The sequence below is a fragment of the Gopherus flavomarginatus genome, chromosome 10, assembly GCF_025201925.1.
Source record: "Gopherus flavomarginatus isolate rGopFla2 chromosome 10, rGopFla2.mat.asm, whole genome shotgun sequence".
NCBI lineage: Eukaryota > Metazoa > Chordata > Testudines > Testudinidae > Gopherus > Gopherus flavomarginatus.
In genome coordinates, this window is record NC_066626.1 from 8,115,527 (window position 1) to 8,134,444 (window position 18,918).

The following is an 18,918-nucleotide window of genomic DNA, read 5'->3' on the forward strand; positions in this document are numbered from 1 at the left end:
GTAGCCACTCTATTTCTGCGAGAGAGAGCTCTCCCATCAGCATCATTAAACTCCCCCACCCCCACAAGCGGCAGTAGCTGTGTCAGCAGCAGAGCATCTCCCTCCAACATATCGCTGTTTACATCGGCACGTCTGTCGGTGAAACTTATGGTGGTCAAGGGTGTGTTTTTTCACACTCCGACGGACAAAAGTTTTACCAACAAAAGTGTAAACATAGTCTTAGTTTGGTAAAGGATCTCTTAAGCCGGCATAAGCATCAGACAGTGAAGTGTAAAATTCCACACAGGCCAAATAAATTAGATCTTATTGCAAAGCTGCGAGGGGCATTTTAAGAAGTGGAGGTGGCAGTGCCTCCTAGCTGTGGCTGTCTCTGAATGATCCCCTGGCTGAAAAGGGGGATGCATGTTTGAGGATTCCATGGCAGCTGTTGGAATTCTCTGTGAAATTTGAGCCGAGCTCACTTCCCTATAACTCCTCAATGAACTGCCAGTTGAGTTTCTCCTCCACAGCCCAGAATACTATGGTCTTGACTGAAAGATCACTGAGTTCAAAGGGGGTCTTTCCAGTCACTTCAGAGCACCCTGAAATAGACCTTGCTCATCTGATCCACACCAATATTGGATACCATTCCCATTCTCATTTACACACCCTTTAAATAAGAAGAAATGTGATCCACATTCTGCCCTCTACCACCCAGACAGCTCCACTGATGTGTCAGAGAGCAGCATTCGATCCATAAATACAATTAGGCAAACCAGTAATGTCAGATCTGTAGCCAGTAGAGAAGAAAAGACACAACCAGAAACATAGGTGAGATAGATAGTTATGGGCTGAAAGAGTCATAAAATCATAGAATATCAGGGTTGGAAGGGACCTCAGGAGGTCATCTAGTCCAACCCCCTGCTCAGAGCAGGACCAATTCCCAACTAAATCATCCCAGCCAGGGCTTTATCAAGCCGGGCCTTAAAAACCTCTAAGGAAGGAGATTCCACCACCTCCCTAGGGAACCCATTCCAGGGCTTCACCACTCTCTGAGTGAAAAAGTTTTTCCTAATATCCAACCTAAACCTCCCCTACTGCAACTTGAGACCATCACTCCTTGTTCTGTCATCAGGTACCACTGAGAACAGTCTAGATCTATCCTCTTTGGAACCCCCTTTCTGGTAGTTCCAGAGTCATCAGACCCCTTTTTAAAGACCAGTTGTATTTACACTGTATTTTGCTTTCTTGCACTTTCTGTGCTCTCTAAGATGCGCAAGACAAAGCGCCTGCTGTCTGTTCATCCCTTTGATTTTGATCTGGACTCAGAATATTCTGCTCAATCACGCCGTCAATCTGTGCAGCTTTCTCAAACTCCGGTCAACCAGGATGGCCACCAGGTACTGGGGAGGTGGTTGGGGACTGGTGTTCTCTCGTTCCTTCCTCCTGTCCTTTCTTCTCTTCCGCTGTTCAGCTGCTTGGCGTTTCCAAGGGTATGATGTTGATTAGCTTCCCCCCCTTGCTTTGTTTTCTGCCACATAGACCTTACTCCTGAAGACATGAATCAAAATGAGGATAGTGAATTGGGGTGAGGACTGGTGAGCTAGGATGGCAGGAGATTTGGAAAAGATCATGTTCTCTGGCCTCATTTTCTTCTGGGTTTAATTACTTGTTTTTAAATTGGCCCCTGCAGAAATCAGATACGTCTCTGTTTCTTTGCAATCCCATAGGAGCATGGGCTCAGTTCATTTCTAGCCTCAATGGTAAGGGATAAAGATGACTTCTTGTGTTTCCAGCCAGCTGCTCTCGCTGGAGATGGAGAGCAAGGCAGGCTGGGAATTGTAGCCCTTGTGCCCACAATTGTAATACTGAGTTCTGTCAAAACCAGCTGAGGAAAGGAGTGGGAAATATGAAGACCCTTCTCTCCATGTTCGGTGAGAAACCTGAAGAGAGCTGAAGTGCTTCTCTAAGCAGGAGAGGCATGTAACCAGCCCATATCTGTTTTGTCTGTAATTTTGTTCCTGTGTTTACATTGAGACAGGCCCCTCTGGGCAGGAGCTGAGGCCATCTAAAAACACTGATCCATAAAGTCATGACAGGCAAAGCTGTTCTTGTTGTTTGCAAAACTTCTTGGCCTGTCACAGCAAGCCACATGGAGACTGATCTTCTGAAAAAGAGCGGGAATTGTATGGGTAGCAGAAGATTTCCCAAAGCTGAAAAACAATACTTTTGCATAATTATTGCATAACAGTTGTGCAGAAGAGTGCAAAACCAGCTGCATAATACATCGATACTTCTTGCAGTCGTCAGTGGCTGTTACTCGCCATTGCAAACTGAGAGCCGTTAGTACCGTAGAACCTCAGAGTTACGAACACCACAGTCACAAACAGACCAGGCAACCACACACCTCATTTGGAACTGGAAGTACACATCCAGACAGCAGCAGAGACCCAAAAAAAAAGAAAATACAGTACAATACTGCCTTAAACACAAACTACTAAAAAAAAAAAGGGAAAGCAGCATTTTTCTTCTACATAGTAAAGTTTCAAAGCTGTATTAAGTCAACGTTCAGTTGTAAACTTTTTAAAGAACAACCATAATGTTTTGCTCAGAGTTACAAATGTTCCAGAATTACGAACAGCCTCCATTCCCGAGATGTCCCTAACTCTGAGGTTCTACTGTGCCTAGATTGAACAACAAACTGAATGACTGTGAAAGTCACTCCTCGACGTAGCATGTATAACATAAGAGATTCTTCTTCCTTCCCCAGACTTGAAGAAGAGCTCTGCATAGCTCTAAAGGTTTATCTCCCACCAATAGAAGTTGGTCCAATAAAAGATATTACCTCACCCACCTTGTCTCTCTCATAAAAGATTCATGTATTCTACTTGATGCACAAAAAAAAGCAGCATCTCGTGCTTGATGTCCAAAAAGCAGGGTTTTCCTGAAATGTTCCGAACTGACTTGCATATAGGCTAGTGATGTGCAAACCTCAAAAGTAAGGAGGATTGGTTCAATTTCTACAACAGCACAGATGTTTGGATGCTGATTTCAGCGTTAATTCACACCATCCAGACTTCATGGAGTTGCAGGACTGGATAATCCATTCTTGCTTCTGGTTAAGTCAGAAATACCGAGTTGCCTTTTTTATTTTTTTCCTGGTACCTCATCACTTCTCCTGGGTAGAACCAGGAAGTGCTGTGAAATGTAACAATAACATTTTATTTTAAAAGTCAAACAAACCTTGGAGTTTTCAAACTCCAAAATAAGTTTGATAAAGCTTTTGGGGCAAACATGTAGGTTGGTTCTAGCCTGTCTTTGTGAAGGACACTGTGCTTGTAGCCTATGAGAAAATGATCTCTCTTTAAGAACCATCTGCATATAACCAAGGTTTTGGGAGCCACATTATTGTTTAATCAGTAGAAGGACTTGACATTTTAAAAACATAGACACATGGGCTGAGATTTTCCAGGACGCTTAGGGGATTGTGATGCCCAATTCCAATTAAAACTAATGGCAGTGGGGTGTACAAATCCCTTAGGGAAGACTAAAAAATAACCTGCAAATATTTTGCTCGAAAGTGGGTTATGGGGAAAGGGAACACACTGCTCATTTATAGGTACTGACCCGTGTCCTCTCTTCTCAGTCATTCCCGGATTTCCCTGATGCCAGCGAGGACACATCCCGGAAGGAGACAATGATCGCTGAAGCAGACCTGGCTGCAGTGTTCCACCAGATCCTTCAGGAGCAGGGACAACATATGACCCCTCCAGAGCAGGAGTTTAGTACCGAGGTCCGGCTGACAGTGAACTCACGAAGGAAGAGCCTGGAAAGGAATCCCAAACCTGGTAAGCTACGCTGTCCAGTGTCCTTCTGTCCCATTTGAGGAAAAACAGCTGGACCAGCAGTTCTAACAGAATGGAAACGTTAATGGTTCCAGGCTCTTAAAAAACAAGTAAACTACTAAAACACAGAGGGCCTGACTTTCATAACTAGGTGCATAACCGTACATCTGATTTGCACATGCAAATCAGCTTACGCAGCTAGCTGGTCATTTGGGCTTGAGCAACTGATCATCCTGACTCCAAAGCAAGGAATGCCACCTACCGAATCATCAGCCTCACTCCCTACAGCGCTCTGGGCTGTGCTAAGAGGTCTCTCAGGCCTACTTTGCTTAGCATGTCAGATGAAATCAAAAGCCAAAGTAGCCTTGCTTCAGGCCTGAGCGCGGCCACGTTTTAACTTGCTCAGTCAGATCCCCATCTGGTGTAAATCATCCTAGTCCTAATGAAGTCAGTGGAGCACTGCTGATCTTCACCAGATGAGAATTTGGCCGCTGTGGCAAAGGAGGTGCTCAGTTGCTTATGGCATGATGACAGCTTTTGTCCTCATTTTCAAGTTGTGCACCAAATGTACTCATTTAAATTGTACTGTCATGCTTATAAATCTGTTTGGGGAGATTTCCCTGGCTCTGGAGCCCTGTGCAATCAAACCCTCTCCTGAGGGGATCAGGAGTTTATGGATACTATAAGTACTCTAGCGAATGAGATTACGGAAAACAAATTCTTCTATCACTAATATGCTTTCTCCTACTAGGGTAACAAAGCAAAATGTGCATGGTGTATAGCTTAAACATGTGTCGTCCTAAAATATAATCTCCCATGTGTTTTTAATGTGTTGGCTGGATTTATTAACACCCAGGTGACTGTGACCACTGAGATTAGCTGAGCTAGAGGTAAATAAAATGGAGGTACTATATAGAATAAAAATAACACTCTAGAACTGACTTAAAAAGCATTTAGAAAGGCTTTCATTCATTTCTCCCAGGTTTGAGGCCTGATCCAAAGCGCACTGAAATCAATGGAAAAATTCCCTTTGACTTCATTGGTTTTCGGATTAGGTTTTCTGAGCTTAGCTCCCAAGACTAGTGAAAATGTAGACTCTATGAAATCCTTGGTCCGCCCATGGCTGTGGTTATTCACCCTTCCCTGCACTGCCCCGACATCTTGTTCTGGAGAGGTCGCCTGTGGGGATAGTTTCAGTCCTGGATCTTGTTACTGAGCCTGCCAGCAGTGGTGCCAGTTAGACAAGTAGGTAGGAACATAACATAAGAACGGCCGTACCAGGTCAGACCAAAGGTCCATCTAGCCCAGTATCTGTCTACTGACAGTGGCCAATGCCAGGTGCCCCAGAAGGAGTCAAGCTAACAGGCAATGATCAAGTGATCTCTCTCCTGCCATCCATCTCCATCCTCTGATGAACAGAGACTAGGGACACCATTCTTTACCCATCCTGGCTAATAGCCATTTATGGACTTAGCCACCATGAATTTATCCAGTTCTCTTTTAAACATTGTTGTAGTCCTAGCCTTCACAACCTCCTCAGGCAAGGAGTTCCACAAATTGACTGTGCGCTGTGTGAAGAAGAACTTCCTTTTATTTGTTTTAAACCTGCTACCTATTAATTTCATTTGGTGACACCTAGTTCTTGTATTATGGGAATAGGTAAATAACTTTTCCTTATCCACTTTCTCCACATTACTCATGATTTTATATACCTCTCTCATCCCCCCTTAGTCCCCTCTTTTCCAAGCTGAAGAGTCCTAGCTTCTTTAATCTTTCCTTGTATGGGACCCTCTCCAAACCCCTAATCATTTTAGTTGCCCTTGTCTGAACCTTTTCTAGTGCTAGAATATCTTTTTTGAAGTGAGGAGACCACACCTGTACACAGTATTCGAGATGTGGGCGTACCATGGATTTATATAAGGGCAATAATATATTCTCAGTCTTATTCTCTGTCCCCTTTTTAATGATTCCTAACATCCTGTTTGCTTTTTTGACCGCCTCTGTGCACTGCATGGACATCTTCAGACAACTATCCACGATGACGCCAAGATCTTTTTCCTGACTCATTGTAGCTAAATTAGCCTCCATCATATTGTATGTACGGTTGGGGTTATTTGTTCCAAGGTGCATTACTTTACGTTTATCCACATTAAATTTCATTTGCCATTTTGTTGCCCAATCACTTAGTTTTGTGAGATCTTTTTGAAGTTCTTCGCAATCTGCTTTGGTCTTAACTTTTATCTTGAGTAGTTTAGTATCCTCTGCAAACTTTGCCACCTCACTGTTTACCCCTTTCTCCAGATCATTTATGAATAAATTGAATAGGATTGCTCCTATAACTGACCCTTGGGGAACACCACTAGTTACTCCTCTCCATTCTGAGAATTTACCATTAATTCCTACCCTTTGTTCCCTGTCTTTTAACCAGTTCTCAGTCCATGAAAGGACCTTCCCTTTTATCCCATGACAGCTTAATTTATGTAAGAGCCTTTGGTGAGGGACTTTGTCAAAGGCTTTCTGGAAATCTAAGTACACTGTGTCCACTGGATCCCCCTTGTCCACATGTTTGTTGACCCCTTCAAAGAACTCTAATAGATTAGTAAGACACGATTTCCCTTAACAGAAACCATGTTGACTTTATGAGTTTATGTTTTTCTATGTGTCTGACAATTTTATTCTTAACTATTGTTTCGACTGATTTGGCCGGTACTGATGTTAGACTTACCGGTCTGTAATTGCCGGGATCACCTCTAGAGCTCTTTTTAAATATTGACGTTACATTAGCTAACTTCCAGTCATTGGTACCGAAGCCGATTTAAAGGACAGGTTACAAACCTTAGTTAATAGTTCCGCAACTTCACATTTGAGTTCTTTCAGAACTCTTGGGTGAATGCCATCTGGTCCCAGTGACTTGTTAACGTTGAGTTTATCAATTAATTCTAAAACCTCCTCTAGTGACACTTCAATCTGTGACAGTTCATCAGATCTTGGGATGTGGACCTGTCTCCCTCAGGAACCAGGCTGAGACCGCCAATGAATGTCACATAGATGAGGGAAGTAGCTGCTAGATAGAGTTCAGTCAGCAGCCACCTGGGCTGGATTTGAACCCGTGAATATAGCAGTGAAAGGTTCCCTAGCCCATTGGCATTCCGCTAAGTATTCCAGCCTCCTCCCTCTAAGATGCTTTTCACTGTGTGATAATACTTTCCCCTATAAAGCACCTTTTCGGTGAGGGTCCCTTAATTAAGTCTTGCAAAAACCCTCAAAGGGACGATTCCTAGTTTAACTCACTGGAAGGCAGAGGTACAGAGCAGTACAGTACATATACATAGCAAGAGATGGTTCCTGTATGCTCTGATCATTAGACCACGCTCCCTCCAGAGTGGCACAGAAATTGTAATGTCAATCTTGTTTGTTCTGGGCACTCGAATTATTTTAAACTGGGTTTCAAGCCCCTCTGATGTATGTGCACTCTTAAGTATTACCTCTGGATAACAACCCCTCCTTTAGGCCTGAAGAAACAGTTGTCTTTCCACGCCTATGTGATTCAGTTCACTGAAAATAAGGGATTTCTGACACACTCCTTGAATGGGCTCAGGGGTGTTCTATCCAAGCGTTTCATAGCTTCCTCTGTGCTGGCATGAAAAGCCCTCTAACTTTGTTATCTGAAAGCTTGGCATGGTGGGTATAGGACACTATGGTTATTCTAGGACATTATGGTTATTCTAGTGGAGGATGTATTCGCTTCTGCTTTGAATAAGCTATTGCTGTTAGAGTATCCACTGCCACAGTTTGGAAAGGGAAGAGCTCGACAGCTCTTCTAATGAGGCATTATGGTGTGATTTATTTAGCAAGTGTGTGAGCGTCTGGTCTGAGGGACTGATATAAAGTCCACTGAAGTCAGTGGGAGTCTTTCCGCTGATTTCCCTGGGCCTTGCACCAGGTCCGTGGTGTTCTGTAAAGCTATTTAGTGCTTTTTCCTAATATTGTTGCTATTTCCTTTTTCACTTCTCCCCGTCCATCCTTCCACGGGCTTTTCCTGAAACCTAAGATCATAATCCCTGCCCTGAGCCTCCAGTGACTCGAACCCGTTCTGTCCCCAAAGGCAGCCCATGGAACGAGCGGCACCAACCTCAGTACTCACCAGATATGGACACCTCCGATGAGGATGTAAAGGGAGCCCAGAAGATATCTGTCTACCAGCCCTATCACGTGAAACGCCGAAACAGAGCCTCCTCCCAGGAGAATATAAACCACTCTGGAAATCAGGTAACAAAGAGATTTTAAACCATTCCCAGTAACTCGTATGATCTGTTCCGTGGCTGAGACTCTGCAACCTAAGTCACCTTTGAAACGGAATGGTTCAGGCAGATGGGTCTCATAAATGGTGGCTCCCGTACAGTGAAATACTAATCTTCTCCAGAGCTGGACCAGCTGCTCTGATGGACGGTGAGGGGGCAGAGAGAGCATGCTGTATGCAGTCAAGAAAGCAACTCCGACTGCCTGTAAAACCAAGGGATCGGGGGCACTCCAGCCACACCCACTCCTCACCCCACAAGCCCTATGCTAGGGGCCAAGAACGGTGTGGTCTGGAGTAGATATACCAGATCCACACAGAGCAGAGAGTCCACCACTGCAGAGACAATCCCCAGGAGGCTGGCTGAGTTGGTTTTGCAGCCCCTTTGCATTGCCGGAGTAGTGAAAGGAGCTGTCACTTTGGCTATGTCCACACTACCGCGGTAAGTCGACCTACGCTATGCAACACGTAGCTGGAGTCGACGTACCTTAGGTTGAGTTACCGCAGGGTCTACACCACTGGAGATCAACGGGAGAAAATCTCCCATTGACTTACCTTATTCTTCTCGTCTGGAGTAGAGTACAGAGATCAGCTGGAGAGCGATCTACAGTCTTTAGTAGACCCGCTAAATCAACCGCTGGTGAATCGATCTCAGAGCTTGGATCCTGGCTCTAGTGTAGACCTGCCCAGAGTCTAGGATCTGTCTTTTAAGGTGTTTTCCTGGTACCATTTTATGGCCGGCTGGCACCTAACTATTCCTATCCCATGCCGCATTGTGGGCCACATTCTGCTCTCAGACCCAGAAGGGCAGCGGGTTGATTCAATTGTGGGTTGCACCAGTGTAACTAGATGTGGCTCCGGAAGTGCACATTTACAGCTATCAATGCTCCTGAGTTATGTGCCTGGGCGGAGAGAGACCAGATCCTTCTGTCTCTGTCCCCGTTTTTACCCGGAACATCGCTGTGCCTATCGTCATTGCCCCACTCCATCCTCTTCACCGCCACGTTTTTTTCATTCAGCAAGAAGAGGAAATGGAGTTCTACTTCACACTCCATTTAGCTGTAATAAAAAGCCCAGCCTGTTCCATTTATTCTATAAGCTGCCTGTAGTTTCCTATGCACCTGAAAAAGGCTTTACTCACGTGAATGGATCAGTGCTTTAGGAGCAAATGAAGACTTGGAGTGGAATAGCTGCTCACCTTTGTGATCCTCTTCTTTTGTAGCTCTTGGAGTGTTCCAGTGGCAGTCGGAAATGGTCACTCTGACTTGTTACATGCCTTTGATCTGTGATACCAAGGGGGAAAGCTGCAAATGTTGCTTATTTTAGGGTGGGGGGGGAGGGAATTAGATATTCCCTCCCTCGCCCCAATTGAAGGTTTTAAACAGATTACAAAACTGCAGGTTGATTCAGCAGAAAACCTTGCTCAGCCGCTAAACAAAAGCGCGCATTGGTGTTTGAACAAGCCAACATGCAGTTAACATACAGGCCAATTTCCAAGCTACGTTTACAAGAAGTGGATGTATCTGGGTTTTTTGCACATCCTAAAGACCAGTTGCACTCAGTGGGCATCTAGGAGTGGGCAACAATTGGGCAATCTGACCCGAGGAGCGTTAAAGCTGAGGCTTACATGTTGAAAGCTAGTTTTAATCGATACTGTGCTTTCCTTCCTCTTCCTAAATTCCTTCAGTGCATATCGCCATTACTGACTGGCCTTCATTTTACATTAAATGATAAAACATGAATCAAATACATGTAGCCACATGCAATGAACATAGCACGTTACCGTGAGCAAGTAGGGCCAAATACCACGTTCATATACAGCCACGCTGGCTTATTGACTTCAAAACAATTCTTGGATCAGTGTGACAATTTATTGAAAAGGGACAGATTTAAACCTAAAACCACACATTTACTACAAAATAGCTTTTCTGGAAATAACTAGAAAATGTGAATTATAATAACCTCTAGCTCTTCTGTAGCACTTTTCCTCAGCAGATCTCAAAACAGCTTAGCAAAAAGAGGGCAGGATCCTGATCCCCATTTTATATATGGGAAACTGAGGCACAATGGGACTTGCCCAAAGGGCCACCCAGCAGGTCAGTGGCAAAGCTGGGAGTAGCACCCAGGTGTCCTGACTTACAGCCACCTGATTGATTTACTAGGCCACGCTGCTTCCCTGTAACCAAACAAATCCTAGGGTCCAACCCACAGCATCAGTTTTTAGGTAGAGCTAGCCGAGAATCTTTGACAAAACTTGCAACTTTGGCAAATATCTTCATAAAAATTACTACAAATTTCAATGGGAAAAAAGATCTGATAATTTCAACAACTGTTTTTTCAAAGAAATTGCATCTTGTTTTTCAACCATCTCTACCTGCTTGAATACACCTTTCTGTTTTTTAGAGGAAGAATTGTTCAACCAAATATTATTTTCAGGCCAAAAAGCCTCTGAGGGATAATGAGGAAAAACCAGTTTTCATACTGGAGAACAAATGGGCTAGCCTGAAAAAGCAATAAGATGGTATCACAAAGCTCACCCGGGATCACCACTGACAAAGCTCTCCAGGGCAGCCTTTAAGCCAAAGGAGTCAAACTTGTCTGCCTATAGCAGTTGGGAAATCTAGCAATATAATGCCCATCAGTAAGAGTCTTGCAATATTGTCCTAACGTTTATTCATAATGCCCTAGTCTAACTGCACTGCTGATAACATAGAGTGGCCAACTTTCTAATGTCTGAAAACTGGATGCCCCTCTTGCCCCTGAGGCCCTGTCCCCTCTCTTCCTCCAAGGCCCTGCGCCTCCCTCCTCCTCCCCCGCCCCTCGCTTGCTGCTTCCCCCCCCAACTGCAGCATGAGCAGCCCCAAGGGACTTGCAAATCCCAGCTCCAGCAGGCTGGCTGCGAGTGCAGGTCAGAAGAGCACTGCGGCCACACAGGAGCAGCCAGGCAGCCCTGCTGGCAAGATAAGACGCAGTCTCCCCCCACCTCCCTTTGCACTGCCTGCCCTGCAGCCCCCTTTTCCACCCTCTCGAATCCTCCCCGCCCTGAAGCTACCTGAGAGTGCGACATAGGGAAGCACCGGCTGGCAGGGCAGCTTGCATTCCTTCCCTCCTGGGGAATGTTCTATGCCTGCTGAGAGCCCCTTACCCCACTAGCCAGGGGTCCCTGCACTCTGTCTCCTGCCATAGCCCCGCAAGCCAGGCTCTGCAAAGGGGCCACCTGCGACCCAAGCTGGTGCATGCTGCCACGGGACCTGCCACTTCAGGGATGGGTAACAAGCTGCCACTACCCCCTCCCACCACCACCACCGCCACCCACAGTAACCAGACTTTTAGTGTCCAGTCAGTACATCTGATTGGACTCTGCCAGGTTCCCTTTTCAACCAGACTTTCTGGTCAAAAACTGGACACCTGGCAACCCTAAACCCACAGTAATGATGACTCCTTTGCAGATAATTGGGTTGATCCTACAAAGCTGATCCTACTTAGTCCTACCACGAGTGCAGGGGACTGGACTAGATGATCTCTCGAAGGTCCCTTCCAGTCCTACAATTCTATGAAACACCATCATAAAGTATTGCCAACCCCAAGTGTTCAAAAAATCATAGAATCATTGAGTGTAAGGCTAGGAGGAACCACCTCATCTCCTTTATAGCACAGGCCCAAGAATTTAATCAGTTAGTTACCCCTGTATTAAACCTCATAACTTGTTTCTAGAACAGCATCCAGTCTTAATCTGAGATCTTCAAGAGACAGAGAGTCCACAATTTTCTTTGGGTAGTTTGTTCCAGGGGTCAATCACCCTCACTGGTAAAATAAACCAAAACAGAACTGTGCCTTATTGTAGTCATAAATCGGGGCCCCAAAATCATGACAGTGGCTTAAAAATCACGAGATTCTTAATAGAAGTTGGGGTGGAGGATTCCTGCTAGGCCTCTGGTTTTTTGAGTCTTTGAGGGCAGGAACTCTCTTTCAGGCTTTTTCTGCCTCCCTGAGGACTAGAAACTTAAAATAGAGATTCTTATGTAATCACCAGAATCCAGGAGCTGGGGCTTTAAGGAAAAACATTAGCGATCATGAGATTTATGAAAAGATTATGAGAGTTGGCAACACTGGAATCATGGATGAACATAGATGGTCCCTGTTTAGGGCCCGGTCCTTCCCCCATTGAAATTGGTGCTAACACTCCCACTGGCTTCAGGAAGAATAGAAACCACCATTGTAATTTATTTTTATAACAGACTATTTACTGGTTCTCCAGTTTCCCTCCAAAAATTCTCCTAGTCCTGGTTTTCTCCTCAAATGTCTTTCTTCATATCTTTCGAATGTTAGCACAATTTAGGGCTGGTCCAAAACCCCAGGAAGTCAGTGGGTATTGAATCAGGCCGGAAGTGACAAGGATGCATAATGGATGAACCGGTCTTCTGAGATACTTGTATGTATAATACCCTTGTTGCCTGTTTCCAATACAGGGAAAAGAGCTGATACCATGTGCAAATGCCAACTGAAAGCAAAGCAAACAAGAAACTTAGGGGTCCCTGAATTAACCAAACCCCCAATTTCTGGAAGGTTTCAGATGTCTCCTGACCCTTCAGAGGATAATTGAGGATTTGGCAGCATAAATTGGTGTAAATTGTCCTCAGCTGGTGTCAAATTGTCCTAGCTCCATTGAAGTCACCAGCTGAGGAGCTGTTCTCTACTGTCTAGTTTGTGTTTTAAAAAAACTTTTGTGCTGAGCACTTGTCTGCCAGCCCTCGTCATGCAGCCAATACAGCAACATTACAGCTCCAAATGGAGATTTATGGCGGACACACCAGCCTGATTCTAACTGGTGCTGCATATACTAGGTTCTAATAAATTGGGCAAAGCCTAAGGACTAATCTGATTGTACCTTCAACTTGCCTGTCTGAGTCGTTGCAGTTTTACAGTGTGGTTCTGTGTAACCGTATTACTACTGAAATTGCTCAGTAGACCCACTATAGCGCTTGGGGCTGAAATGTGCTTTGTTACACTCCTGTAACCTCAATGCCCTGCGTGGGGTGGGGTGGCTGTAACTGGGGGCACAATCTGGGCCCTTGGGAGGGTTTTGCTCTCGGGGAGAGAGTGCATCAGCGTAGAGGCTAACCCAGGGCAGATCTACACTACCCGCTGGATCGGCGGGTAACGATTGCTCTGTCAGGGTTGATTTATCGCGTCTAATCTAGATGCGATAAATCAATCCCCGAGCACTTTCCCGTTGACTCCAGTACCCCACCACGGTGAGAGGCGCAAGCAGAGTCAACGGGGGAGCGGCAGCAGTTGACAGCGCCATGAAGATGCCACGGTAAGTCGACCTACATATGTCGACTTCTGCTATGCTATTCTCGTAGCTGAAGTTGCGTATCTTAGGTCGATTCGCCCCCGCTCCTCCAATGTAGATGAGGGCCTAGTCTCACTTCATGTTGTGGCTAGCTTGTACTAAAACTTTCAGAGCTTGGACAAACAGCCTCTGGTATCTCCAAGGATCCCTTTCATTGGCATTATAAATTTATATATGGGTTCTTTTGTGATCTGACCTTTCTAACCCAATGTATTGCCTCATCAGAGCAGCACCACCACTTGGATTGTTAACATAAGGACGTGCGGCTTTGCCTTCTCTTCTGGACTCCCTTCTCAAAGCAGATGGTCAAGCTGTAGCCTTATGTAGAGTAATGAGTTACTTTAATTACACACCCCAAGGTGAGGGCTTACACCTACTTTAACCTGTGAGAGTTCAGCCGCCAGATCGACTACAGTACAGAGGTTATCAATGGAAGGGGAACCCAATGACGCATAACCGAGATTAATGGGTACTCTTCCTTTAATTATTGCTATTCTTAACCAACCAAACAACAATACACATGAGTCTGGCAAAGGAGAGAGAGTACAATACAGAATGTCTAGCATTTGCCCAGCACATACCATCCTTTGCGAAAAAAATGAGATTTAGTCGTCATCCTCGGCATCATCCTCACCACCACCACCATCATGGTATCTCCCAAGGCAGGCAGGCCAGGATACAGCTTTTACAATGACGCCTATTGACATTCACATGTATTTATGAAAGTTTTAACCCCTTATTTTGAACTTCCACACCCCAGTACTTTTGGGGTGTCCCATTTCCAAAAGGCGAGCTTGTTAGTTTCCCTTGACGTCACTTTATCACAATAATCACAGGCAAGTCACCTTAGAGACGTTTTTAACATTTCATCCCAGCTACTAAGAGTCATCTTGTGACGTCTACTGAGCTCTCATAGATGTTTTTATCCAAACTCAGGAGTTATTTTCAAAACATCAGCATATCACAGACCTTGACACAAGCTTAGTGGGTTTACTATTAATTTACTTAATGCTAACTTATCTTTATAATTTAGCAAATATCTCCTAAGGCCTAATTTGTCTAAGCTAAATATCTTAGCCTGTAGGTTTCTTGCATTTCAGCTTTAAACCTTAAGCTATCTTCTACCTATTACCTATCAGGTACATCTCTTATATCCATCTCTTTTAATGGATTAATTTGCTACAAGCCTGCTTATTGCCCCTGGTGTGATGTAAGCGCTGGTCACATCAGACCCAACAGTGTTTACTGAGACTTTAGAAATTATTGGATTACTGCCTCTCTGTGAGTTTATTGCTACTAAAGGGGCTTTCTAAAAGGATGATAATTACAGTACTCTGCTCTGAAGTACCCGTTTTTTTACAATCATCTACTGAGCTTACTTTATTCTTTTAAACAGACGCAGCCACTCCAAGTTCTTGTGAGGATCTAATTAATCATCTATTAACAAATACAAAAGCAACATGAAAAGGAAAGAAGGAAGTGGTACAAACATGCACACGTTTCTCTTTCTTGTTTCATGTTCTGGCCATTCATCTTTGAATAGGATGCATCTGATGAGAACAGGTTATGATGTGGAGAAGATGTTCTAAATGGAAATGACAAAGTTTTCATCATTTTTTTCCTACCTAAGGCTTTTAGAAGGAAATGTAATTATTTAATGAAAGCATTGGTTTCCTTTGAAATGTTCCAATTTTTTTATTATTATTATTAAATGAACATTTTAATTTTGGCCTTTGAAAATCAAAAAGTATTTGTCTTTGATTTTCAATTTTTGAGTTTTCTGTCCTCTCTTCTCCACTGGACAGACCAGCTAAAACTAAATACATAAAACTGGAAAACGTTTGGGTTTTGAAAACCAAAAATGAACATTTTTCATTTAATTGAAAAATCAGAAAATTTCAAAGGAAGCACTTCTTTGTGTGGTTTTCCATTCAAAAATGTCACGGCGAATAGTTACCTTCTTTCAAGCATTTCCATTGGTGTATTAGAGAGAGGCTGATGTGGTGCTAGCCGGCTGAAAGGTTTATCAATGGGAAATGGAACCTAGGCCAGACTTTAACCTGACCCAGTGGGTTAATGACCATGAAATGATTTTCTTTCTGACACCGTTCACTGGCCCAGGGGCAGTAATAATGGAAAGGCTCAGGGAACACTGGCAACACAACGGAGCACCCAATGTCCTGACTGACAATAGGCAAACCCTGCCTCAGGCAAGCTGCCCTCCCACCCTATCCTCTCTCTGATATTGGCATTTCCAATCCAAGTTTGCTGTGAAGACTCAATGGAACAAATCCAAGGGCATTTGAAAGGTGTATTATTTTTCCGACCTCATTCTACACTAAGCCTCTTGACTTGTACTCTTGAGTAGATAGATCTATGCCAATAACTGGGGTTTTGGTTCACTGGCAATTTTCTGGAAACTCAAGGGGAGACAATGGTTTAGGCCAACCCGAAAACAACTTTTAAAAAAAAATTGTCAAAATGAGAAGTTGAAAGAAGAATTCGTTTCAAAACGTTGAGTTCAACCTAAAATGAAAAGTTGGGGTTTGGTTTGAAGCGGGGTTTTGGTTTTTTAACAGTTTAAATCGTTTAGATAAAATGGAAATTTGGAACTGGAAATCATTTCAAACTGAAAAATCAAACCGAGCATCTCAAAACAAAACTTTTCCATTTTTGCCACAATATTTTTTCTAGTTGACCAAAACAAGATGATGAAATTGACATGAATTTGTGAAATGTTTCAGTCAACCCAAATCTGCATTTTTCTTTGCAAAAAAAAGTTGTGGCTGAAAAATGTGGCCAGCTCTATTCTGGATTCCCTTAGGCCCTTTGGAAAAACGCACCCATTGTCTTTCTATTAGTGATCTGTTCTGTATTTCCTGCTTAGCCAGGGGTCACCGGTGGTGGGCTCTGTTCTCTGCCGTATTCTCCATTCTGTTGATTTGATCTGCCCTGGACTGTATTCTGGTACTGGTGGCGGGGCCTGTTCTATACTGTATCCCTTTCTCCTCTCCCGTAGATATTTGAACTCAACAAACGCATGTCAGCTATTGAACGCATGCTGAACCGTCTGGAAGAAAGAATCTTGGTGCACTCAGAAGAGGTAACAGTGCCGAGGTGGGGGGGCTATGCACAACAGGCGAAAGTGTTTCCTTTTGCAGTCTCCTCAAACTCCTTTGAAGCAGCTTGCGTTGCATCGTCAGGAGACGTGGCTCCCAGTTACACAGGCAGTAGACAAGAAATCTGCTGTACAACACAGCATTGGGGAGAAGAGGTGCTTCTATTGACAGAAGGTGTATCTAGGAGGTGGATAGCGCTGCTGGCTGCATCAGTGAGTATGTGTGCACTGCAATCAGGAGTTCCAGGCAGGTTGATAGGGAGGTGGCTTTGCCACCAGCCATTCTTCTACACCCGTTCTAGCTTGATTAAAGCTAACGCTGTATGCCTGCTGTGCTGGCATCTCCCGATTGCAGTGTAGACACACCCAGTAAGTCACGGAGCCCTGCATGCCACAGAAGTGGTGGCTAAAAGACAGGGATGAAGTAGTTTGTTTAAATACTCGGATTTTGTTTGCACCAATAGACAGACTAACATATAACCCAACTCCCAAGGTGCTTAGTTCTGTCCCTCCCTAAATGTACACCGGGACCCAGCACCTGCCACAAGCTTCAGTCTCTCTGGAGCTTCCTGAAAGAGGAACAGAACTTTCTGCCCAGGAGGGCACAGCACTGGTTGGTGAGTGTGCATCTTTCGATTGATAGAAAGGTCCTGGAGCTGCGTGAAAGCTAATCTGATTTTCAAATGGCAGATGATTCCTCTTTTTAACCATTTATTTTAACCTTTTAGACCCTTGTCATTTTCCAGCTTGTGAGCCTCATCGGAAAACTGAATGTAATGGAAAATGAATGGTTATCTAGCGTGCCGGGGTGTTCTGACAGGTGCTCAAATTAGCTCCTTCAGTCCTTTCTCTGCACGAACAAGACTGTTTGTTTTATTTATACTGGTCTAAGCAATGTTCCTATATGTTTGTAAATGCTTCCTGAATGGATGAGAATTCTGGGGTTACGACACAGGAATCAATAGCTACATTAAATGTAATAATCAGTGTGTTGTGAGTAGCAGTTTCTAATTGAGAAGGACATTTGTCTTTTCCATTATTATTGTCCTTGTTTTGATGGCCATCAAGGAAGATCAATTTAATTTTAAATTCTATTGTGACATTGAATCAGCTGGTATATCGGTAGGTCACTTAATGCTAATTTGAGTTTCCAATTGTAGAATATTTACGCATTTTGCTTCCTTTACATGGGATCGTGCAGTTAATTGATATGACATTTGATAGCTCAGTAGAAGGGACAAAAACAATTTTGAAGATTCATGCAGGTCTGGCTTAAATGGAGGGTAATTTTTCCCTGGTTAAAATTAAAGATGGGTTCAAGCTGAAAAGTTTGATGCTTGCTCCAGATCCAAATGTCATCAAAATTTAGAGGTATTAGGATCCAAGATTTAAATGCAGTGCCTCTCTGGAGCAAAGAAAATTACTTACCATTGTTCAACTAGCTCTGCTGGGTTGATCTTTTGATTTTTGTTTTTCCTTGGTTGAAAATTTTGATTTTTTTTTTTCAGCACAAATTTGAATACCAAAATATTTTGGTAAAAAACTGAAATATTTTGATTCAGTTGGAAATGCTGCCAGAAGACATCATGGGAGTTGTAGCTTGTGTTCCTCATGCTCCTATGCTCTTCGATAGGCCAGGCTCCCCGGCCAGACTAATCTTCCATGATGCACCACACTCTTCCCTCTTGCAGAAGGGAAGCAGTGCATCATGGGAGCCTGTGGCCATGCTGCATCTAGTGACAGCATCGTATTTCAGAATTTGGGTTTCGGCAAAAATAATCAGTTTTTTTACAAAAAAATCAGAATCTTCTGCAGGAGATTAGTCAAAAACTCAATTTCTGTCAAAAGTTTTGATGGAAAATTTTCAACCAGAAAATTTTGTTCAGAGGTCAGTTCTTTAGGACAGGCTGCTCCAAGTGACTAGGCTGGTGACTGCCCAGCTCAGGATCTCATAGCACTATGTGCTTCTCAGTCTGGATTCTCAGATCAAGCTAACTTATTGTGGGATACAACCTGCCGCTTGTGTGCTCCAGCTTGTATTTGTTATGTGGCTTTAAACTGCATGAAGATAGTTTGCCCCTGAGTCATCCATCCTACACGTGAAATCTGACATGGAGTCATACCACACATGGAATCTCATGCAGGTCCGTGGGCTGAAAGACTCCAGGGTCCAGATGTTTGAGAAGATGAGTGGTAGCTCCTAAGTGGTGATTACATAACCCACCTCCACGGAGTGTGGCTCTCTCTCCCACCCTAGTGGTTGGATCCCATGGATATTTGAGTCTGTACAGCCAACTCAGGTAGAAGTTTATTGTTTTAGATC

General features: G+C 43.9%; 1 protein-coding gene across 12 annotated transcripts in view; it reads left to right on the plus strand.

Moving 5' to 3' along the window:
* MLPH (melanophilin) overlaps positions 1-18,918 on the plus strand; it is a 90,600-nt gene that overhangs the window by 44,954 nt on the left and 26,728 nt on the right. For 4 of the 12 annotated variants that reach the window (XM_050916527.1, XM_050916522.1, XM_050916524.1 and 1 more), the window contains exons 7-10: positions 1,251-1,379; positions 3,626-3,827; positions 7,876-8,093; positions 16,497-16,580. In XM_050916527.1, the coding sequence (XP_050772484.1) occupies positions 1,251-1,379; positions 3,626-3,827; positions 7,876-8,093; positions 16,497-16,580 (633 nt within the window). The remainder of the gene's footprint in view (positions 1-1,250; positions 1,380-3,625; positions 3,828-7,875; positions 8,094-16,496; positions 16,581-18,918) is intronic. The other 8 variants (XM_050916534.1, XM_050916525.1, XM_050916533.1 and 5 more) reach the window with 6 other exon arrangements.